Here is a 25,584-nt window from a genome sequence, read left to right on the forward strand (position 1 = left end):
AATACAGTTACTTGTCTGCGAGTGTTGTTAATGTGTTCGTTTGTTTGTTTGAGCCCTCGTGATTATCCCCAATGCACATCAAACGAAGATGCAAATCTTTTTTTTTGAGGACGGTTTAAGAATCCAGAAAGCAAACAAGATGCTACACCCTTTACTGTAAGATGACTCAGAGGACGGAGATGGATGGTGTCTCGCAGAATATCAGGATGAAATGTTGCGTAGTATGAAGAGGTTTAAGAGATTAGCAAGTTTCACTGGGTCAGGCGTTTGTGAACTTTAATATGTCTCAAGTGAAAGACACCCAAAGAATGTAAGATGTTAAGGGAGCTCAGAGGAAGAAAAAAATAGTTATTTGGGCTTCCTCTGTGTTATAACCTCATATTTTGGCCCTCTTTTTGACAGCGGTGGATTTGACTTACAGTAGGTGAGAGCATCACATGGCGCATCCTCCTCCAGCTGCGGTATTTAACTGCTCTTAATTCCAGAAAAGCTGTTTTGGCCACCGCTTGATTCAAGCTCTGCAAAATGCAGGTGAAAGGGAACATCGCACACTGTGGCTTCGCCTCCATAGAGAGTCTGTTTATTTTCGCAGCTGTAGGGAGGTGCAACTATTGTGCACGCCGCTTTCTGTTCATTCACTTGTTGGCTCGCATAAAAAATATATTGTGCTCGGTCGGTTTGTCTGGCAAGGCAAAGCAGGGAGATTTACGATTAAAAATGCTTCAAAGTGATTGAAACCGTTTCAAGGGATCGTGCCGGAAAGTGTATTGGCACATAGGGATTGGAACTGAAGCAAACACTACTCAACATATCAACTGAGATCCTTTACAAAGTTAATGCTCCTCTGTGGTCAACATTTTTTATTGTGGTGGTGGAACATAACATGTAGTGCGTAGATCAGGGGTATTGTTTTGGGGGCCACATTTCCTGAAAGGACTTCTCCCGTCACCATTAGTCTTATTTTGTACACTCTGGAGAACCAGTGTCGTGTCCTCTACTGTATACATATAATTTTGGTCTATTTTTTGTCCTTTGCAGGAGTGCTCTGCTGTTTTTAAGGACCTTCTATAGAAAAGTGTGTCACAGATCATCTCTTTGACAGCACTCAAGTGTTTTTAATAATCTTCTGCAAAAATGTGAGTCTCTCACAACGTTTTTGAACTCAACTCACGGGCCACCCGTAGAATAGCCTAAATGATGAAAAAGAGAGGACCTAAAGTGGACCCTTGAGGAGCACCACTAATATAACTGAAGACATTGAACAAATGACTAATGACTGCAACTGAAGTGAACAAGCTGCAGCAACACCTTAGTTACATAAATTACATTACGAAAAAAAAATGTAACTGCCAAAAAGAAAAGGACTTAAAAGGCAGTTTTGTCTAACGCCTCAGTTGTAAATCACAAGTTTGGACCCCAGTTTTGTTTCGTCTGCTAGCAAGGTCAAAGCAAGGATCTGCAAAAATGTTTGTTTCCTAGGTTTTGAACTGCCAGTGCCAATTGAATAGTAATAGTGAATAGTGTGCCAATGAATAGTGTGTAATGATCTGCCCAGTGAGCGTACTTTAGTTTAATCATTTATTGTGAGTTAATACACACACACACACACACACCTAAACACTCCCTTTAGGGATGTTTTTAACATTTGGTAGATCTAGGTTACACACGTATCACCTTTTACTAAATTTAAGCTTGTTATGTTCATGCTGCTAGATTCCCTGCACACTTTACACACAAACACACACACACGCTTTGTTATTCGATCACTGTGTTCACTAGCTTTGTTTTTGTGTCTCTGATGCACCTAACAACACTGCCACACCTTGCACGGTTGTCAGACAGTGTCATTTGACGCACACCTATGTTCATAAACCAGCGAGTTGGCATGTCTGTGCAAGAAAACGTTGCGGATTTGTTGTAGTTTCCTGGGTTAGTGATGCATCATCACCATTAATACGGTTGTAAAAAGTGTACAGTGTAATAACTGCATTGTATGTGTGTTTAGTTTGAGCCTTTTTAACATGACTCACGTTGGTACTAGACGTCACTTGTTGACAGCTTGGATGGCTAATTGAAACTGTGCCACCTGCTGGGCTGGAGGATTATTATGTTCCAGAGGCAGAGCCGCATTACAGTTGCAGTTTGAAGCGGGCTCCAAATTACATTTCCTTTCAGCCGGAAAAAATCTAAGAACACCACACACAACGGCTGGCACATGCCGCAAATATTGGTTGAAGTAAACAGATTCTATAAATAAAGGTCTACATTTGTCACAATTAGAAGCCAAAATTGGTTAAATTTGCCATTCAGTCCAAATAGATTGTTTGGTGTTCAGGGCTGTCAACTGTATTGCTGCCTCGTGTGTGCACGTGACCTCTCCAAGGAGAGATCTTCGTAAATTTAATGTTTTAAAAGTTAATTTTGTGATAGATCCAATAAGACCATATGCTAGACCTGGGCCAATAATCAATAAGTCAATTTATGGAACATTAAATGAAAATTAACTCAATAGTTTTGCCGGCATCGATGAATTGCTATGTTTAGTTTTCTTTGTCTCTTGCTTCCAAAAAGGGTGCAAGAGGTTTCACTCTGTGCATTGCTCTTAGGAACTGAGCAATAGCATTCAATTGCTTGTATTCCGTGACGTGACTTCTTCCTGGAAGTGAAAACCAGTGATGGTCAACCAAGCCAAGATAGCTGTTGTGTAGCAAGGAGCGTGAACTCTGAGTACGTAAGGGGCCTTTAGATCTTCCTGCGAAAAGTAGACACAAGCAAAAAATCTAACTATGCAATGTTTAAAAAAAAAAAAAAAAGATTGGTTGAGTGAAATCAAGGATTATCTGTTGGTGAAGTTCCCAGACGTGTTGAACTATTTTATCTTGTGCTCAAGACGTCGTTCTACACAACAAAACAGATGAAAACTTGAAAAAGCACGGAAGCCTACAACTTCTTTGTGTGTGGCTCGGTCAAATTAATTGGTATCAAAACTGTCTGGGATAAATCATGCATCGATTTTGCTTTGGTAAAGTGGCATTTAATGACTTAACTTCGCGCCTCCAGCCATGTTTGTTGCCTTGTTGTTGTTGCAGGCGCTGTTTACGAATACACATGGTTTTTCCCCGTCTTTATCAAAATACTGTATAACTGTAGATCTCAACGTTGTGTATAGCAGGGCTATTCAACTGCATAATGACTACGGCTCGTTCGGGAAGCGCCCTCACCTATCCGCTACAAACTGCACCTTTTAAGGTGATCAAAACAAGCTCCATGATACAATTATCTGCCCAGGTTCTTCATTAATACTTTTTTAATAAACGTTTTTTAATGTAATTTTTATTAAATATTCTCATTGTAGTATTTTCGATAAAACCTTTTCTGGGAAGGAATTGCTTCTTTTTTTAATTATTGAAACAGACTCATTGAAGGATCTTATGGATAAAGTATTTTTTTTAAATTGCGTTATCTACTGAAGAGATTCATTTTTAGTCAGCTTTGACATGTCTTTTATTTCAGGCGTTTAATTTTTATATAATATCCTGCTGACATGGCGTCATTAAAAAAAACAAATAGAAAAAATATATATCGATGCATTCATCTGTCACAATAAGATTGTTAAATTGTCGGGTTTAAGTGCATTACTTGGTGATGGATGTGCGCCTACGTGCTATGGCGACACAGAGAGCTAAATATTAAATGACAGTCTGGTCTCTCACGGCACTGCAGCAGGGGGTTCGGGGAAAGCGGAGGTTTTGGTGGTGAATAAACTAGTCTGCAGGGTGGACTAACCAGTTTTCACACTTTGTTTATTAAAGGGGAACATTATCCTACAAAAAGCAAGTCAACTGAATCCTTAAAGTCTCTTAAAGGGACCAGTCAGATTAAACTAGGCCTTTCAGCACAATGTAACTTCATACATTTGTCTGTTATTTAAATTGTGGTCAAACTAGAAAATAATATGTTAGCAGCAACATAAAGTCACATGTATGTATATGTTTATATATACGTAAATTGTAATCGATGGCTTCCAAATGAGGTATGTAGGCATTCCAGGAACAGCCACAATCAGGTAAAACAGGATCAGACAGTGACATCTGGCTGATGGCTAATAATAGCATCCTGCTAACTGCGCCACGTGCAAAGAGGCGTCCGAAAGATAAACTCAACTTGCTGGACATTTTTCTTTGCTAATGTTGGAAAGAAAAAAACATTCTCAGAAGCATTGTCAGGGGTCAGGCTGAGTGAAAAGCGTAAGCAGAAGCGCATGTCGCCAATGCACCCATTTAGCTTCGCCTTTGATATTGTGTAATCATGCTCTAGTTGGCATATGATGATAAAGTATAGGCCTTTATGTCAACACAGTTCAAAGATGTCAGCTTTCTCTAAGGCATGTGCAGCATTGAGTTATTCAGTTTTTTTTTTTTTTTTAAAGGGGTTGTCCCTTTAATGAATATTAAGATTGGCATTTTCACGCTGCTAGCATATTTGAGCGTGTCATGCAGAAAATAGTCAAGAGAATTAAATTATTTATTTATTGATATATTTAAATTTCAAAAAATGTTTAGACAGTGTTATTTACTGTGTAAAGTTAAGGTTAAAGTACCACTGATAGTCACACACACACACACACTAGGTGTGGTTAAATTACTCTCTGCATTGTTCCAACCCCTGGGGGGTGAGGGGAGCAGTGAGAAGCACTCGGGAACCATTTTGGTGATTTAACCCCCAATTCCAACCCTTAATGCTGAGTGCCAAACAGGGAGGTAATGGGTCCCATTTTTATAGTCTTTGGTATGACTCGGCCGGGGTTCTCACAACCTACCGATCTCAGGGTGGACACTCTAACCACATGGCCACTGAGCAGGTCTGAGTAGGTGACATTTTATGTATTTTAACAGTCATGCAAGTGTAGCACATGTGGTATTAAAGTATGAAAACAATGAAACAAACTCCTAACCTTATTCATGATAGTATGTTGCAAAGCAAAGGTAGCTCGTCTCGCAAATGTCTGTGTATGATGTTGGAGGGAATTATTTTGCCCAAATCTTGGTCGAATTCTAAACTTTAATTTTGTTGACTTGTGGAGTTTTTAAGTTATAGTGTAAACCAAGCCTATGCAACTGACAGCCCAGGGGCCAAATCTGGCCCGGGATGACACCATACTGGCCCCTGAGCTCAGATCAAAACTTGTGAAGGACATTTTTGCAGCAAATTCATAAAAAACAAAAAAGTTTGTATATGTGGGTGGCAATCACGTGACCTGGAGGCACATTCGGGGTTTCAGGCGATGGTCTTAGCCTTAGGCTACTGTTTGTTTACCTGAATCAGTGCAGATTTAGACTCATTTTGAAAAGTTTGAGGCAAATATAAAATTGATCATGAAAAAAATATTTTAAATGGAAAGGAGGGGATTTTTACACTCTTAAGAAAAATATTTAAAAAAAAGATTTAAACCACAGAGAGGTTACTGCGCCACTTGACACCTGACGCTTAAGGTATTTAGAGAAGAACAGATTGGAGGCACATCATGTCGTTACATCGGAGGGGTCCACAAATTGAGCTTTAATCCATGAAAGACAAAGTTGAATTTATTCATTCATTGCTAAGTAACGTATTTGATTGACATAACGAGTGTCGTGCTGCTGTGATTGTGACGCTAATGAGAAAAAGGATACGTTTGTTTGCAGTTGATTTCCTGCTACAAATATTAGTCTCATCTACAATTCATGTCTGCAGTTGTTTTTATGGTGTGAAGTATATTTAGTTTCATTATTTAGCTGTATTTGTCCCTGTTGTTCATCATGAATGTTTGCTAGCGATATCAAGATTCTAGTATGCAGTTGAGCCTACGAGAGATTTATTTGTCTAGTTTATTAATACTATTAATGAGATTTTGTTGATGCTAACAAATATCAGCGAAGACACTATAATGTGGTCATCCGTGTCGAATAAAGCTCTTGGGTTTTCTGCACAACAACTACATTTTTTGTTACTTTTATGGAAATCGAAAAAGAAAATGCAGTGGATTGGACCAACAATCACACTATTTCCAGGACTTAACATGACGTTAGTTTATTTGCACAACCAGTTCGTCATAGTTATATCAAGGCACAGCAACCACAAAAGAACAAAAAACTAATGTGATGTATTGTCCTTTCTTTACGTTTAGTTCTGCTATCAAATGCTACTGATAGAATAAAACTCGATTGCATCACAGAAAGTTTGTCAAACAAATCAAATGTTCAAACAAACATTTTACAAAGTGAGTACTGCAGACACAAGATTCCACAAGATGATGAAAGATGATATTTTTAAGAGCCATTTCTTCGATGCACTTTCGTTTTTTTCTTGACTTTATTACCTTTATGAACCATTTCTTCCGGTACTCTATGAAATCTCTCACCTATCTCTATTTGAACGATTGGAACACCCAAGATCAAAACAGCAATACGGCATTTAAACTCTACACTCACTTTCACTTGTTTTATTGCTACGCTCAAGCTGCTTGACTGTCATGTGAATTAAGCCGCCAAGAAGAAAAACGGATGTGACGTCATATGTAACCCTCCTATAGAGTAACTATACAACAACCAATGGGTTCCAAACTTATGATTTACATAACTGAGGTGTTCCTCTAGGCACCCCTTTAAGTCTTCTTCTTTTTGGCAGTAACATATGTTTTTTAACAAACGTGTTGCTGTAGCTTGTTTATTCCAGATGCAGTCATTTGTCATTTAATCAACTTCTTTAGTTATACTAGTAGTGTTCGTTTTAGGTTCCATTTTAGATCCTCTCTTTTTTCATCAAATGGACTATTCAACTATGAGCCTATGAGTTCAGTTCAAAACATTTGTGAGAGACTCACATTTTTGCAGCAGATTCCTAAAAACATTATTTATTTGACTAGCTTTTTTGCAGATGGTCCTTAAAACAGCAGGACATTCATCTAACTGACAAAATAATTAGACCAAAATCAACTGTCTACTATAGAGGACGCTGGTTGTCCGGAATAAACAAAATAAGGCAAACAGTGAAGGGAGAAGTGCGACCCCCTCGTCCTTAGTTTTTAGGAAACATGGCCCCCAAAACAATTTAGTTGAATATCTCTGCTGTAAACTGTTAACCCTTAGATTATGTTGGGGACTTTTTCGTCCTTTCAGGTAGCTCAAGCTCTCTTTATGTTGTTCTCGCCAGTTCCAGGTCCTAAATGGCCGTCAAAGTGTACCAACTTGTCGGATTATATCCTCAGCCTTTGACTTTCCAGGTGAGATGCATGATTTATGACCTAGAATAAACTTACAGGGAGCAAGGAAGCGAGGAAACAGCAGACCACTCGATGATGTAAACATAGAGACACACAGAAGTGATCACAACGGTGCTATCAATAGTTTGTCTGTGTTAGTGCTTATAATAACAATAACACTATTACTTGGATAATATTCAAGTCACAAAATGTAAATGGAGTATTGTTTGTGATTTTTGAATGGTATTTATCGGAGGACCTCCCATTGGCTCCGCTCTAAACAGATTTTTATTTAAGTGTATTTAATATCTAGAATGCATTAAAAAAAATTAATTTGTCATAATGTCTTTCATAATGATTGTGAACGATAGACAAAAGTTTTAAAAAAAAGTGCACTTCCCCTTTAAGCCCAGTGTCTGTTAAAGGTAATGCAAGATTCATGTCCATCACGTGCAAGTACAGGATGATTCAAATAGTGCTAAATCTAAAGAGAGCGCGTCCAAATCATGGCCATGAAGCATCAGGCTTACAGCATCAACCCCTCCACCCCTCCATGGCGAGGCCATTACTGGACCACCACCGACTCAAGAAGAGGCTCTTCCTGTGTTAGCCGTTCAAATTCGGCATTAATGTTTGAAAGGCGCGGTCCTTACTGCCGGATTAATATTTCATGGGAGGGAAATGTGAAAACATCCCCGGTCGTATCTGTCTGAGTGTCAGGGTTGTTTTTAAATACCCAAACCAATCTTAATCTCTCATTTAGAAGGATTATAAACAAGTTATGGGCCAAAATGCAGGCTTGGCTTGAATGATCAAGTGAGGAGCTTGCCTCTGTGAGTTTGAGGAATGGATGACCGCACAGTAAACGGGTCAATGTTTTTATGTCAGTGATGTCTAAATACTCAGCAGGGCTGCAGCAGCCATCAGGTGATTAGCAAGAAAAAACGCTAAGGAGCAGTGTCAGACATTTGTAGCGAATACATAGGCTATGTGTGTCTTAAATCGAATACTTCAATGTGTATACTGTGTACATTGTGTACTTACTTTCTAGGGGCACATATTTTAAACTGGTATCGTGTCCAAAAGCCATTACTGTCTTACCGTTAAGGATGCTTGCACTATTTTTTCTGTTTTATTTTCTGTTTCTCTCCTTTTTGATTGTGAAATACAACCACTCAAGTTAGTCCCTCCCCTTTGGCGGTGGGCGATGCTACAACTTTCGGTATCAATCCAATACCAAATAAATACAGGGCCAATATACTTTATTACTTAAATTTTTCAGAATTATTGAATGATTTTGTGGTTTTTGCCTTTTAATTTGTTGATCATGATTATAATCAGAATGGAACACAGGACAAAGATTTCAAGTAAACATTTTTTAGAATCTATACACTTCTTTGTGAACGAGTCATACCAAAGACTATAAAAATGGGACCATTATCTCCATGCTTGGCACTCAGCATCAAGGGTTGGAATTGGGGGTTAAATCACAAAAAATGATTCCGGAGCGCGGCCACCGCTGCTGCTCACTGCTCCCCTCACCTGAACAAGGGGATGGGTCCAATGCAGAAAGTAATTTCACCACACCTAGTGTGTGTGTGACTATGAGTGGTACTTTAACTTTAAAAAATGTGCATTATACAATGCAACAATACAAGACAATGTAAAAATATCAACAACATTATAAACTATTCACCTTTTATTACATACAATATTTTGAGAGAAATTATGTTGGTATAAATCCTCTTGTATCCAGTGTCTTATTATTTGAGTTTCTAAACAATATGTAATTAAACAGCACAACAGAAAAAAAACGACCATGAAAAATTGTGAAAATAAACATAGAAGAGGAGTAAAAATATTGATCTCACCATGCTGGTATCGATCTAGTATCGATACTACCCTGGAATCGTTTATAGCCATATTTTGATGGATCCGCCCACCCATCTGGATACTGACAGTGCACTGATTATTGCCGTAATTGTCAGAGTTAACACACTTTAATAGTATGTGCAAGTATGGAAGTGTGCAATCTTAGACAAAGCCATCCTGTACAGGTGGTCATCGTTTTACGACGGTACGTGGTTATGAACGTACTCCCATAAATTGCTAAACTGTGGAAGGACATCACGTTTCTTCTTTTTAGTTAACTTTTTAATTATACCTTCCATTATGTGTCTCAAGTTTGAGACAGACTCCTCTGGTGGCAGCGCCTAAAATAAAAGAAAAAGTGAAATTAGACATTGTAGAATGGGTAAATCAGCAAAAAACATAAGTTGCATGGCTGGCTGGTCTAAGCAGCTCAAATGCTGCAACCTTCATCAAGGATGAACACAATATTGTTGATTGAACATGTGAAATAATCTTCTACTATGAAATTAACCATAATATCAAAGCAGCCTAGTAGTGTCATTTTTCAGACGTTCTCTTCCCAATAAGTCTGACTCTTACCACATCCTCTTCCTGTGTGCAAGACAAGCAGTTGTTCTGTCTGAAGTTTGTCAATTCTTAAATGTAGTCTTTTTATGACTATTTTGTATGTCATTTATGCATGATTAAGATGTTAATTTAGTATCTGACTTATTCTTACAGGACACCATGGTTATAGATATGTAAATCCACCACCAGAGTTATGTGAATTTTGTTAATGTTCGATTGCTGTGTGATTTTCTGCGCTGTTTTTGATTTCCCATATACTGGAGGCTTTTAAGGTGTGTTTCGCCTCTATAGTGTCTGTACATTTAGGCAGTGTGTTTTAGATTCAGCCCTATTTGATGCTAACCTGACTCTCGCTAGATCCTTGTAGTTCGCTGAGCTCCACACAAAGATCTGGGCTCGAAGGCAATGCAGACACTCTTTCAAAATAGCAAAAAATAATGAACCAATCAGGATCGCAGGGCGGAATTTCATAAATATGACGTAGCGCCGAAGCGACTGTTTGATTCAAACAACAATGGCGGCACGCAGCGAGGAGTCGTGTGCTGACATATTTTCTTTGCACAAACGACATCGATCGTCTACTGACATTGCTGCGTTGTTACAGTAAAAGTTCTCTAACTTTTCGCTCTGTCGTTATCCAATATGTCGGCTGTTCTGTTTTGGATTTCCCAGCGTCGCTCTCATCAGCGTCACGAGTTGCTTTCGATGTGAGTGGTTGAAGTAGCACATCATTCAAGATAACAGACAAGTGGTTTATCCAATCACATACAATGATTTTTTTACAAGGCCCCGCCTTCTGAAATACATCTCCTATTGAGAAGTCCCAGATCCTTGTGTAGAGCTCAGCGAACTACAAGGATCTGGCGAGAGTCAGGTTACATTTGATGCAGTGTCGACAAGATATCAGTGCTGACCTCGCCCCTTTCTCCCAAACTTCCAATCAGATCTCACTCTGCTAGGTGGTCAAAAGAAATGTGTTGTATGTGTGTCTTTGAAGCATTGTAAAATTAGTTGAACCTTTTGTTCAACTAAACTCTCTTTGAACAAACAAGGTTTAGTTGTGTGTTTTTACTAAGTGTGAGTATTCATTTATCTGTTTTTTTTTGTATGTCACAAAGGAGGACATGCATGAGCCAGAATGAGGTACATGGGAATCGTTTGCATGTCATCAGAGTTGAAAGTCATGTGGTGTTGCTACTATTGATACATTTTTGTTCTAATTGGTGACCGGCTAGGGAACCCTATTGATCGGGTATCGGTTACAGTTGACGTATTGTTGAAGCCACGGTGCATGACCGATGTGTTCATAAGTAGGTTAAAAGATGTCAGTGAAAGGTGAGTCACTTTGCAGTGTATAATACTTTCCTTTTGCTGTTGTAGAATGTAAACATTGTGACACAGAGGAGCAGGAAATATTATTCAAAAAAATACTGTCATGAACATTTAGCACAGTTAACGTTCTGCAAAAGAAAAGTAAAACAAATTCTGGGTATCTTCCATTGTTGTGCTTTATTTGCGCCTGGCACACCCCTTTATCATTTAGTTCAGTGGTTTCTTAAACTTTTTCCACCAAGTACCACCTCAGAAAACACTTTGCTCTCCCAAGTAGGCAAGGCAAGGCATTTTATAAAGCTCAGTTTGTACAAAAGGCAATCCAAAGTGCGTTTGAGAAAATTGTAAAAAAAAAAATATATATATATATTTCAAATTATAATCAGAAAATACAATAATAAAAACAATCAAAATGGCTCCCGCACCCCCCGTGATCCTGAAAGGGACAAGCGGTAGAAAATTGATGGAAAATGTATTAAAATTAATCAAATAGTGTAGATAAAATATTTTCAGTTGACATATGCACAATTAAATAAAAGTGTTTTCAGCATGGATTTGAACAATGCCAACAATGAGGCCCGTCTCACATCTTCAGGAAGACTATTCCAGATTTTAGGAGCATAAAACTGGAATGCCGTTCCACCATGTATAGTCCTGACTGTAGGCACCAGCAGGAGACCACTTCCTGAGGTTCTCAGAGCTCTAAATGGTTCATATGGTTCTAACATGTCAAAGATGTACTTTGGCTCAAGACCATGAAACGACTTGTACACAAGGAGAGCTGTTTTAAAGTCTATTCTCTGAGCAACAGGAGGCCAGTTTGGTCCATTTTCTGGTTCTAGTCAGGAATCGAGCAGCAGCATTTGGTTGTACTGCAGCTGCTTTACAGCTCGTTTAGAGATCCCAGTGAGAAGGCCATTTGAATAGTCTAACCTGCTGGAGACAAAGGCATGGATTAATCTTTCTAAGTCTGATTTAGACATCATTCCTCTGATTTCGGCAATGTTTTTCAGGCGGTAAAAATATGCTTATGTTATTGATTTAATGTGGCTGCTAAAGTTAAAGTCTGAGTCCATTATAACCCCTAGATTTCTAACCTGATTACTAGGTTTCAGTGAAAGGGTCTCAAGGTGACAAATAATAGTTTCTCTTTGCTTCTGTACTACCATAATGACCAACATTAGAATAGTTGTAGTTTAAGTATTCATTAAAAACAAGGCTGAGGTTGTATTTAGCAGGTATATTTAATATTTAATGCCACTGTAACATTACACACAGTTTGAACAGTAACACTGTGTTTGGATATGGGAAATTAAAACACTCTACTTTAATCAAGCAATTATTTGTTGTACCACTAGATGGAGCCCGCGTACCACCGTTTGAGAATTAGTTGATTAATCGTTAGGACATTGTGCCCCCTAATTCTAAAATATATTTTTAAAAACATTCTGTACAAATCTATGCTGGCTGTTGCCCAGTACACAACGCAAGTTAGGCTAACACGAGGTGTGATTTGACGGAACTTTAAAACCCTGACCTTAACTACATCTAACACCTTTGGGATGGACTAGAACTGAGATTGTAACTCAACTTTAATATCAGTTATCGACAGTTATGCTGAAGAAAATCAAAACTGTTTTCAGCGTCTGCGTGTGGACGACGTAAAAGGAGAGTTATTGCTTGTCCCCTGTGTGATGACATCACTATTGTGCGCCATCATTTCAACCCTTGAAAAGTACGATGGAAACACTGGCTTGCTGGCTTTAATCATACTAAATAACCTATTTTATTTTTAAGTGTAAATATTTTGCTACTTTTGCTCTACATTGACAAAAAGGTGTCGAGATTTATTTTTCTTGCTGTGACCCACCATGTACGCTACAGTGCCGCCTCCAGAAATGACCTTATGGACGCTTCTGATTGGCTAGAATTGCCTTACAGTCCCGTGTGTATGTGTTTGCGTGGGGACAAAAATTGTTTTAACAATAAACATTCATGGATGGAGATTTTTAAACACTTTAGACATCACAAATGTGATTTTTCTTCTGAATGGATACACTCCCAACAGTTTGTAAAAAGTATCACTCTTAATGTGTAATGCTAGCTGTCGTGATACCTACACACAGTAGGCCTTGCTGACACGAGGACGCTCGTAGGTTGTTGTTTTTAAAAAAAAAAAAAAGTATTGTCTGATCAATTAATAGTACCAATCAGACGGGAACAGATCACTGGGTGAAAAATATGTAATCCATATAGCACAAGGGGTGGGTACCAAATTTGCCTCTTCTATGGGCACCAACCAAATGTCTTTGGTTCTACAGGGTATCCAGTTACGTAAATTCCAACAGTACCATTTTTCGGCCAGCTCAAAAACTTGGCGAGAAAACGATCACTCAAGCAGCACTCAGAACGGACTCAGCCAAACTGCCTCTAAATAATGTTACAATTTTCCATGCCAGCAAAGCAAGCATAGAAAATGCTCAAAAAGCTCCACTTTTCCAAAATGTTCTAGCTTGATGCTAATTTACATTGACTTTTCCATATACATGCTACTAAATAGTATTAGTGATTTTATGACCCTGCGATGAGGTGGCGACTTGTCCAGGGTGTACACCGCCTTCCGCCCGTGTGTAGCTGGGATAGGCTCCAGCCCCCCTCGCTACCCGGTAGAAAATGGATGGATGAATGGCAACACCTCCAAATTTGGTAATGAAAACTACACTAAGATGCACGTTACAATCAAACAGCTGGTGTGTTATAAGTACAATACTCACAATATAAAAACTTAGTAGGGCGCAATAAAATACAAGCTTCAGTTGAATGTCAAAGACTACTTCCTAGCTAGGCAACACACTGTAGTCTATACACTACTGCCATCTAATGTCTTGGAATTGCAACTGCATGCAAAGTCTACTATGTAATACTTCCAAATGAGACTCTGAAATCCAGTAAGAAAACAATATACAACTGGACAGCAAATTTACCATAATCAGCTCATTTTTAAATGTTACATAAACAAATTTGAATGTATTATTAAACAATTAAAACACATTATGTTATATTGACACACACAAAGTACCAAAAATTGGTACCATTGAGTATTGATTCCCAGGTACCAGGAATTGGTACTGTATCGATTCAAATGTGAAAGGTTCCTTTCTCTATATAGAACACTTGTACATGTGGGGCTGTAAACAGTGTCAGACAGAGCCACCGGACACACCAAAACTATAGAAGAAGACTGATAATGAAGTAAAATAACTTCTGCGAGTCACATTAGATGACAAGACAACAAAATATCAGAAGTGGTTTGGCTGAAAGTCTTTTATCACATGACGGTGACGAAGTAGTGGTTTGCTTGTCCACATGACAACAGCACCCTCTGAAACCTGTTCTCAAAAAATATTGTTGCAGAGAACCCAAACCGCTGTTGCCATGTGGGCGAATGGCGGAAATTATACAATACTTTACTGTTACGACCCAAAGACGTTCCCGTGTAGACAGAGCCCTCGTATGCACGTCATGTACATTTATTCGTATCTGCTCAAGCTCTCCTCAGCTATCTTCTTTCGGGTTTCCAGCAGATCTGGAGTTTATGAGTAGCATTGAAGCGCTAGATTTTCGGTTTGTGACAATTTCTTGTTTTAAACCTGTGGAAAACGTTCACCTTGTCTCTGGCTCGCTGAGACACCAGCTGGATCGGCGTCAGGTTTTGATTGCCAGGCCTGAGTCAAAGTATTCTTGGTCGCACAGGTTTTGGTCCAAGGTACAATGCCATTTACTGGAACGAGTTGTAACGACAAGCAATTCATATGTCATTGTAATATCAGATAGCGTGAGCAGATAGCGCCAAATTCCAAAGAAGAAGTAAGTACAAATACATTTATGGGAAACACTGTTCTTTGAAATATCTTTGAGGTCTGCATTGGCAAACTTTCTTCCTTTCCAAAGCTGCTCTGAATAGATCAGTGGGCTTCATGCCAGGTCTTCTCCTTGCCGAGCTTTGAGCTGAGTTTTGACACCTTTTTGTGGTGAGAAAAGGGTTTTTTCACTGTTTCCTTCTTGGTGCAAGTGACATCGGAAAACTCATCCTGTCAATCAACTCTGTCTATCAAAACTTGTCTCAGAGCTGCTTTCAAAGTCACAGTCTGTTTTCTTGGCCATTGATGTTAGAGAAGCTCAGTCTGTATAGGCTGTCCTGTTAGAATTGTTGAATTTAGAGATATGAATATGCCACCTCACTCTCTCCCTTACTTCCAAGTCCATACATTAGGAGTGTGTGCTTGACCTTTGGCCTAAGGGCAATTAAAATGCCCAAATATAGTGTAACCTTTGTTAAATCAAGCACCCCTAAGGTTGTGCAATTTAAAAGTGGGCAAGACCTCAGCTTATACCACAAGACATTAGATAAACCAGCATCAAAGGATTAACACTGCTTTTTCTTTAGGTTTTTGTGGCACCTATTTTAAAAAGATGGACCGTTGTCATGCATGACGCCACACAAGTTGCATCGTAACTTAATACCAATTAATAAGGTAGTAATTCCTCATTTTTGTATTTGACTCGTAACGGGAGTTGACTTATTTTTACACATTCAATAAAATGATGTGGCATAATCTGAGGCACTAATCACCTTCGGATTTCCCCTTCATCAATGAAGTTAAGACCAAATTTGAACAATTTAGGGTTTCCCACAGGACTGCCGTCTATCTATGGAAGTGGAATGCTCGGAAGACAAAAAGTGAGGAAATACCATGAAAATCAATACTAATATGTTTACAAATACTCATGAACTTTTTTTATTTTTGTGATTGGGGTAGTGTTCACTGCAGGACACGCTGCTTGTTGAGAAGAGCAATACTTGCTTTCATGTAAGAGTCGCGATGTATACAGAGTACTGATTCCTAATTGGGTCGGTCCAGGAGGGCCGTTAAGATTCTGGACAAGTCATACGGCTATCTGTATTTGTTTTATCCAGCTGACCGTCATAATTATGACAGACTATGTTTCGAAATCTGATTGTTTTCCAGCTGACTTTTTACACTACAAGTAAAATGTGATCTTTATCAGACTCCAGTGTAAACGCGCACAGGCACCAATGTGGCCCCGATGTGGCCCAATGTGGCCTCGACGTCACTTAAAGTGAAAACCAGGGAAGTTGACCGAGTCCGTAAATGAACAAGGAAGTCTCTACTACTACAAAATAAAATAAAAGTTGCCACACCTTTAAAAATGAGTGTTTTTTTTTAATGTATAAATGGATGTTTATAGTGTAATATATTTTAAGAGGGTACTAATCTTCTTATGGCTGTTAAGTAGAGGCAACACAGACATCAGCGTAAAACTACATTAGCTGTATTTTTCAACTCACTTTTGTAAACAACTCACGCAATGTACTGACATGTAAGCAAACACGCTACAGCGTCAAATTCTGGTCCTTCAACAATCGCTATTTCTTTGGAATCAATATATACATATTCATATATTACATATAGCCTATTATTTGCGCACTAATGAGTAGTGGTGCAGTGAAAATTCAGCCATTCAAAGAAGACTTTGCTCTCCAAAACCGGATGTTGTGATGAAGTATCCACTTACCCTGCGCACGACAAAAAAGTCACATACGGTAGCATTGCGTTTAGACTAAAGTCACATTTGAAAAGATCAGATTCCAGTCGGATTCGGACAACATCCTGATGTGGCCTGAATCTCATGCGAAAAGATCAGATTTGAAGCACTTTAAGGTGCCGCTGCTACGCTTAAAAAAAGACATGGGTAGGATCTGATAATCAGCTTGGAATAATCACAAATAAGAAGCAAAAGTTTGTAACACAAAAGTTAGTTACACAACAATATTTCCTCCCCAACAGTTGCTCAAGTCATGCACGCTAGTAAGAGTTAGTCACTTTGAAGTGAATGTGTTTAATCAACTGTCCTCCCAGCGATCCAGTAATCTACAGCCACATATTTATCCACTTAAAAAAAGGGAAACATTTAAGTTCTATAAAGTTGCTCTGAAGCAAGATAGCATTCGCTAACAGGTCTATAGTTACTCCATTTGCGTGGCATCAAAACACCTTTAATGCACAACCACCTATAATGCTAATTGATTGCATTGATTTATGTTTGATTTATCTTGAAAAAGGTCTGTGCTCTGTACATGAATACCATACATAAATATTATGAGCTGAGTGTAACTGTAATGAATAGAAACACAGTGTTGGATCCGTGTGGTCTTAACAATATGGTGACATAAAAACTGCATTGCACCTTGCACTGCTAACATAGTTGACTTGTTTAAGACATAAAGCAGGTGTTGATACTGCTGTAAGATGTTCATTGATGTTGCTACAACCTCTTATGGTAATACAATGGTTATAAAAATAAAAAAAATCTCATGTAATTTAAACCATTTAACCACATATAATACCGATAAGAGTATAGATGAATACTGGTATGAATAAGAAATATCGATACAATCTTAACAATATACATGCCTATGTAAGAGTATCCAAATATTTCCAATAAGACCAGAAAAAGTTGCTGGATATACACATTAACTTTCTTTTTTTTCTTTTTTTGGGGGGAAAAATACCCAACAAAAAAAACAATCTAAAAATGTCAGAATATTTGCTAAATATAATGACAAAGACGCTAAATTGACGTATGGGAAAGACTGCAGTTAAGAATGTTTCCTTGAACGTTACTATTTTTTTTGATAGTCATAGTTTGGAGATGATTTCTATTTACTTACTTTTTATGGAAATAGTTGTTTTGGAAACTGTATAGTATACTGTAAATTGGAGATAGACGTAAAACTTCTGACTGTGTAATTTGTTTTCTGTTTTAAAAAAATGAGGCAACAGAACGAATAGGGCAGTTATTGTTTGTGTTTGTAATCTGGTTAATCTTAAATGATCATTTTGTCACAGGCTTATTCACCAGTTCCTTTGGAAAGACAGCCACTTTGTTTAGTGCTGCAGGGACAGACAAAATAGTTTTAGGTCACTATGAAGGCGACTTGTACGCTGTGTCAAGAACTCGGGGTTGGTTTTTGTTTGCTAATGTAGGTCGGCCACGCCGGCCAGCTTTTCTGGGCCAGTCGTGCTGCACATCACATGATGGGCTTGGCCTCAGGGCGAGGCAGCGGAGGAGTCTAACATGCTAGTGGGATGGCCGTGTGCACAGATGTTTGGGAATCCTTAATGGCGGAACTTTGGTTGCAGGTTGTCAGATGTGGGACATTTTAATGCAATAACAACAAATCAGCTTTGCAGGAGCATCATGGCAAATGCTGCGGCAACAACATTCCTGCTGTTACAAGGCTAAAATAGGCCAAACTACTGCTACAAGGATCTGAATACAGTATGATGGGGCTGACATGACAGTCACATTACCCCAATTGTGCTGCCTCAGAAATTGGTCGAGTAGAGAAGGAACTCCCAAGTGTAGCACGCTGCCATGAACAGACTTTATCACCATTTGGTGTGTGTCACAACATAAGAAACAGGAAGTGCTGTTGATCTGTTGAGACGTCTCCTCTCCACAATACACTATATTATATGCTAAAAACTTTCTCTGTCTCTCTTCCAGGACATTGTGAGTGCTACTAAAGATGTCTGATAGTGTCGATATTGAAGAGAAACCACCAGCCCCTCCCTTGAGAATGAACAGTAGTTCCCGAGACTCTTCATCAGTGAATCCTGCCTCTAAACCGCTTCCAATGGCTCCCGAAGAGAAAATCAAGAAGGTGCGCCTGCGCTCCATCTTCCCTGGAGGAGATAAGAGTGAGTTCCTTGCGGCGCATGTCACCGCTCTTTGCTTCACTTCTACCGCAATATACGTGTAAAATAATTATTAACTGGCGTATGTTCATGATGTTGTTTAGCAAACAAGAAGAAGGAGAAGGAGCGTCCCGAGATATCCCTCCCCTCCGACTTTGAACACACCATCCATGTTGGCTTTGACGCAGTAACAGGAGAATTCACAGTGAGTGTCTTATTTCACTTGAACAAAACAGCAGCTGATGCACATTTCGAAACATCACACTTCCATGAGGAAGTTCTATGAGGTTCAAGGTTTCAGTTGAGTTCCTGTGCTGTTTTGAAAGCTGCATTCAAATATCTCCTACAGCAAGGGTTCTCAACCTTTTTGACCTCGGGCCCCAACTTTTCTGCTACTGAGAGGTCCACTCAAATATTACACTGAATTAGTAATCGTACTCTTTTTATTTTTTATCTTACTCAATAATTATATTTAACCTACCGTATTTTCCACACTATAAGGCGCACCGGATTATAAGGCGCACCTTCAATGAATGGCCTATTCTAAAACTTTTTTCATATATAAGGCGCACCGGATTATAAGGCGCACCTTCAATGAATGGCCTATTTTAAAACTTTTTTCATATATAAGGCGCACCGCATTATAAGGCGCATAGAATAGACGCTACAGTAGAGGCTGGGGTTACGTTATTTATGCATCCCGTAGTTGCGAGACCTGTTGTGGCTCAATATTGGTCCATATATAAAACGCACCGGATTATAAGGCGCACTGTCAGCTTTTGAGAAAATTGGAGGTTTTTAGGTGCGCCTTATAGTGCGGTACTTCCAGTTTAATAGGACAAACCTTGTCAATTGAAATGAACCCTGTGTTAATCACAAATATTGTTATCGAGGCTTAGGTCAGGCTCATTACATAAATAAATACTAATGAAATGTACTGCAAACGAAGGGACTCACAAAACTGATGAAAAATAAATTTACATACAATTATACAGTGCTGAAATTAATACATTCTAACTAAATAAATAATAAATAACAATAAAAATATGTTTCCATCCATCCATTGTCTACCGCTTGTCCCTTTCGGGGTCACGGGGAGCGCTAGAGCCTATCTCAGCTGCATTCGGGCGGAAGGCAAGGTGCACCCTGGACAAGTCGCCACCTCGTCGCAGGGCCAACACAGATAGACAGACAACATTCACACTCACATTCACACATTAGGGCCAATTTAGTGTTGCCAATCAATACTAAATTGCACCAGGTGCATATTTTTGGAGGTGGGAGGAAGCCGGAGTACTCAGGGGGAACCCACGCAATCACGGGGAGAACATGCAAACTCCACACAGAAAGATCCCGAGCTCGGGATTGAACTCAGAACCTTCGTATTGTGAGGCACATGCACTAACCCCTCTTCCATCGTGCTTGTTAAATAAAAATGAAAATACAGTTTCAGATTAACCTAATGATTCACGTCTAAATCTTATCGATTGAGGGGGCTGTAAACGATGTAGCCGAACTGGCCACTTCTCGAATCGCATATCCAACTGCATCGGTTTATCATTAACAACCCTAAAAGGGATCTGCCAGGGCTTCCGAGCCAAATTTCCTAGTTAATTTTTCCTTTTCCATTTCTGCTCTCTGTTCGTTCCCGTGACTCAATATCAGACAGAACGCAGCAGCTACAGTATGGGCTGAGGGTCACACAGGACAGATGTTAATGGCGCGATTAAGAAAGTAAGTTCATTAAAGAAAGCTTTTGTTAACTCGTTATTTTTGCATTAAATTTGACCGCCCTAATTAAAACCTATCGACGTGACGTCAGTGCAAGATAGCGGTGCTCTGTGTGGCTTTAGGAAAACTCGCTTTGATAGTCTACTTTTTTACAATCAACCTAAAAACTGCTGCGAGGTGAACACAAGTGCTGTCTGTCACCGGCTCCAAATGAAGGCTTATTAAACCCACCCAAAATAAGGACACCGCCAACTAGGGCCGCACGATTAATCGACATCGAATCGACATCAAGGTTTTAATTAGTGGGATTATATTACCGCAAGATGCAAAGGTTTTGGGGTTTTTTTTCCGCCGAATTCGCCGGCATTTGAGTGACAGACATGTTCAGAATTGTTGAGCCTCGCGTTTGTTCCTGTCTTGCTTCAAACAGGGAGAAAGAAGTCTCACTCTGTGCATCGCTATCAGCACCTAAGTGCGTTCATCAAACAGTAGAATTAACTGACCACAGTGAGCCCTCTTTTCAGTCATTCCCAATCTTTGTCTTGGTTGTGGAAGACGCCAGCTTACACACACACGAAGCGCGGACAGACAGACTCCCTACTCGCTACAAAGTAACAAAAATTAGGAGCAAACAATACGATTCCAAAGCCAAATGTCCTGTGGTGGTAATATTTCAGCTTCAAATCGGATGGGTAATATTAGCCCATCAACACGGACGAACAAGCGAGAATGCCGTCATCACGTGATGGCAATAAACAAAAAGACAACGTCCGACCTACTTTTTTTTTCCTTGTTAAAAAATGCACTTTAAGATGTTCAATATTTATTTAAGTTACATTTTTGCTTATGGAAATGACACATTTTTGATATGTCTATTTATGTATTATATTTATTTAGGATAACAAAGTTATTTACCTTCCAATTACAGTACAATGGTAAACAATTATACAGTAATGAGGAATGAAAATGTATATCCTTTTAAATGGTTATTTGCAATATTTTTTATATATTATGATTACATTACATTATAAACACTTTATATTTTTTATTGATGATTTCTTTAGTTTATGAGCATGACGTAGACAAAAGCTCTGAGTCTGTCTGTGGAGAGGCGGGGCCGGCGAGCGAGCAGCGAGGCAGGGCACGCCGGGGCCCGGCCCAAGATGGCGGCAAGGAGGCGTGGACGGTGAGCGAGCGGCGAGGCGGGGCGCGCTGGCAGCGACGCCGCAATCGTGCCCAGGTGTGCGATCCGCGCACCTGGGCACGATCATCCAATCTCCTCTCGCTGAAGAAAAGGGGAGCAGCAGAGAGAGATAAAGAGGAGGCTGGAAGGAGCCAAGAGGAGGCTGACGCGGAACGAGAGAGGAGGAGAGCCCGAGACGACGAGCGAACGAGCGGAGGAGAGGAGCTGAAAAGCGACCGGGACTGAGGTTTTGTTTGAAAAAATAAAACAAACGTCAAACTGCTCAGAGATGTCTCTATTTGATGGTCCATGGAACCCACCCGACAGCCTAGGACTGTCACATTTGGCACCCAACGTGGCTGGACCATCGGAGGCGGGGGAGGACGATCTCCAGTGGGCCCTCGTGGGGGCGTTCACGGAACTGGCGGCAAGCAGCCGCCAGTGTCTCGAAGAGTCCAGCAAACAATTGCGGCTCCTGCAGGTCCTGGCGGGCCAGACGGGGGGCGGCGAATGGCCCCCCACAAAAGAAGAGGAAGTGGTGGAAGAAGCACAGGAGGGAAACCACTCAAGTGCTCAAGACCAAGAAGACAAAGAAAAAGACTAAGAAGACAAAGAAAAAGACCAAGAAGACAAAGAAAAAGACCAAAAAGACAAAGAAAAAGACCAATAAGACAAAGAAAAAGACCAAGAAGACAAAGAAAAAGACCAAGAAGACAAAGAAAAAGACCAAGAAGACAAAGAACAAGACCAAAAAGACAAAGAAAAAGACCAAGAAGACAAAGAAAAAGACCAAGAAAAAGACGATGAAGATGAAGAGGGGAAAAAAGAACAGGCGGAAGAGGAAGAAGACACAGAAAGGGAGAAGATCGGGGCCACAGGGGGACCTGGCCGTCCTCACTTCCCGCTCCCTCGGAAAAAGGGGGGGGGGAGTACGCGCAGCCGGTCGGAATCCCGGCTTGCGTTTGGCGATGGAGGACTGTGGAGAGGCGGGGCCGGCGAGCGAGCAGCGAGGCAGGGCGCACCGGCAGCGACGCCGCAATCATGCACAGGTGTGCGATCCGCGCACCTGGGCACGATCATCCAATCTCCTCTCGCTGAAGAAAAGGGGAGCAGCAGAGAGAGATAAAGAGGAGGCTGGAAGGAGCCAAGAGGAGGCTGATGCGGAACGAGAGAGGAGGAGAGCCCGAGACGACGAGCGGACGAGCGGAGGAGAGGAGCTAAAAAGCGACCGGGACTGAGGTTTTGTTTTAAAAAAATAAAACAAACGTCAAACTGCTCAGAGATGTCTCTATTTGATGGTCCATGGAACCCACAAGACGGCTTGAGACCGTCACACTGTCTTAAAAATGTAAATTATTGCATTTTGTTCTAATGTTTGGCACATTGAGACAAGAATATGTTGATTGACTTTCTAAAAGTAACATGTTGTCCTTCATTTGTTATTTTCTCAGTTGTATGCATTTTTATGTATAAAAGATAAAAATCGTAAATTGTATCGAAATTGCAATTTTGGAGAGAAACATCGCAATTACTGGTAGATCTTTTTCTCAAAATCGTGCAGCCCTACCACCAATAGCAATAGTGGTTTAAGGCAGGCGTGTCAAATGTACGGCCTGCGGGGCATATCAGGCCCACGAACAGGTTTAATCTGGCCTAAAAGATCAGTTTGCTAAATATAAAAATAAGCTGCATTTTTTTAATGAAAGAAACTGCTGTTGTAAATGTGTCCACTGGATGTCACAATAGCAATTCAAGTGTGACCTACGTCACACATGACAGGTTTTAAAGATGACGTGTCAGCTGACTTTAAGAGCCCTCTGGATTGGCTGCTGCTACTCCAATCAGCGAAGGTGAAAGCAATCAGCTGCTTCTGTTGTGGCTGTCGGCTGGCAGCAGATGGCAGCAGTATTGACGCACAATACCTTTTTTCATTGTAAATTATCCACTCAACGGATAAAATAACAAAAAGGTAAGATGCGAAGACTTAAGTCAACTTGACCATCATCTTTTTAGTTAGAGTTCCATGCAGCGCTTGCAATTGGTTGAATGCACGATGTGTACCCTGAACTCCATTGTAAAAATGTGTTTTTACATTTCTTGTGTTTGTTCTGATCTATGTTATGCTTTAATCTACTATGTTCACATTGGTTACGTTTGTAGTCATGTTACCTTGATTTCGACTATGGCGTCATTTTGATAATTGTTTTGTTTATATTATAATTGTATTTATTGAATAATGATAATGGTTGTGGCAGTTGCAGATTTCACCAATGCGGCGGTGAGGAAACCACTGGATTGCTTTTCCAAACGTTTTTAATGGTGAACTGCCAAGGTGACAATCTTAAACAGGAAGTGCCTAAAGTTGAATGGCTTTGTAAAAGCACTGAGCTAAAGTCTACATTCATTTTGTTCTTTGTGGTGTTTTTGAAACTGCACCAATTCATTCCTCAGAATTTTCAACAAACTTGAAGTATTGTGCTAAGAGGATTATCTATAATATGAACATTTTCATAATGTGTTTGTTCTATTTTTGGCGAAGTAAGACAAAGAAAACAATCTGAAGTTGTCTTTGTTTTTAAGTTTTAATGCCTTGATTTTACCAGTCCAGCCCGCGTGGGAATAGATTTTCCTCCATGCCACCCCTGAGGTAAAATTAGTTTAACATCCTTGGTTTAAGGGAACAGGTTAACAAAAAATATATATATTTGCCAAAATTAGATGTTACATTTTGTAAAAAAAATTGCCGTGGGGCCTGAATGAAATAATTGTTGCTCATGGTTGTCAACCACAACAGCCTCGCACTGGCGTGCAAGCCCGCCATGGAACTGCATTTTAACATTACTCTGTAAGTGGAAACAGTTTGGACATTTTTGATCAGAAAGACCAAAATGCCAAACCCATGATTGATTAAGCGGGTTGAATATGTTTGAATATCAATTTTTCCATTTTCTACCGCTTGTCCCTTTCGGGGTCGCGGGGGGTGCTGGAGCCTATCTCAGAATATATCACATTTAAATTAGATAGATTTACTACAATCTTACTGTACTTAAACGCTAAGGCAAATTATTTTCCTCTTTTAGAGGATTAATAAAGTTCATCTATCTTTCTAGCTATCTACATAAAACGATTAAACATTAGTAGTAAAAATCCCAATAAAACTACCAATATTAATACTATGTAATTTTTTAACACAAAAATAATAACAAATAATTCAGTATTTCTTTGACATGCTCTGACCCTGTCATTACAATTTTTTGGGTGTGCTTTGCACAATGATACAATGTTTTGGTGGATTAAAAAAGTCTGAAAGTCTAACTTCTTCCATTGCCCAAAGCTATACAGAAAAAGCTTTTTTTTTCCACACATGAATAGATTTGCCTGTAAAGAAAGTAGTCATGCTTATGTTTCAAGATACACTGTAATGATACTTAAAAACTGCAAACTACAGGCACAAAAATAATATTAATGGATAAAAACTTTTCTGACAGAAGCCATTACAACTTTATTATTTTTAATTGTAAAGACAACATTTTGATATGCATTATAATTCTTGTATACTATGGTAGCTAATGCAGTATCCATAGAGAGTTGCTGCTGTGTAGATAGAGGCTGAATAGACAGTATTTGGACACATTTTATCGCATTTTTAAGTAAAAATTAGAGCTTAAAAGTCCAAACCTTTTAAATTTGACCCTTCTGTGTCCTTGCAGGGCATCCCAGAGCAATGGGCGCGCCTCCTACAGACCTCCAACATCACCAAACTGGAGCAGAAGAAGAACCCACAAGCCGTATTGGACGTCCTCAAGTTCTACGACTCCAAAGAGACCGTCAACAACCAGAAGTACATGAGCTTCACCTCAGGAGGTACAGTATAT

At 39.6% G+C, this 25,584-nt stretch overlaps 1 protein-coding gene across 5 annotated transcripts in view; it reads left to right on the forward strand.

Moving 5' to 3' along the window:
- The window catches only part of LOC133650463 (serine/threonine-protein kinase PAK 3), a 68,251-nt gene that overhangs the window by 9,399 nt on the left and 33,268 nt on the right, over positions 1-25,584 (forward strand). For all 5 annotated transcript variants that reach the window (XR_009826233.1, XM_062047717.1, XM_062047718.1 and 2 more), the window contains exons 2-4: positions 18,605-18,798; positions 18,900-19,000; positions 25,420-25,573. Coding sequence is in view for 4 of the 5 variants with exons in the window: in XM_062047717.1 (XP_061903701.1) it covers positions 18,627-18,798; positions 18,900-19,000; positions 25,420-25,573 (427 nt within the window). In the remaining variant the exon portion in view is untranslated. The remainder of the gene's footprint in view (positions 1-18,604; positions 18,799-18,899; positions 19,001-25,419; positions 25,574-25,584) is intronic.

This window comes from Entelurus aequoreus, linkage group LG05, assembly GCF_033978785.1.
Source record: "Entelurus aequoreus isolate RoL-2023_Sb linkage group LG05, RoL_Eaeq_v1.1, whole genome shotgun sequence".
NCBI classification, from domain to species: Eukaryota; Metazoa; Chordata; class Actinopteri; order Syngnathiformes; family Syngnathidae; genus Entelurus; species Entelurus aequoreus.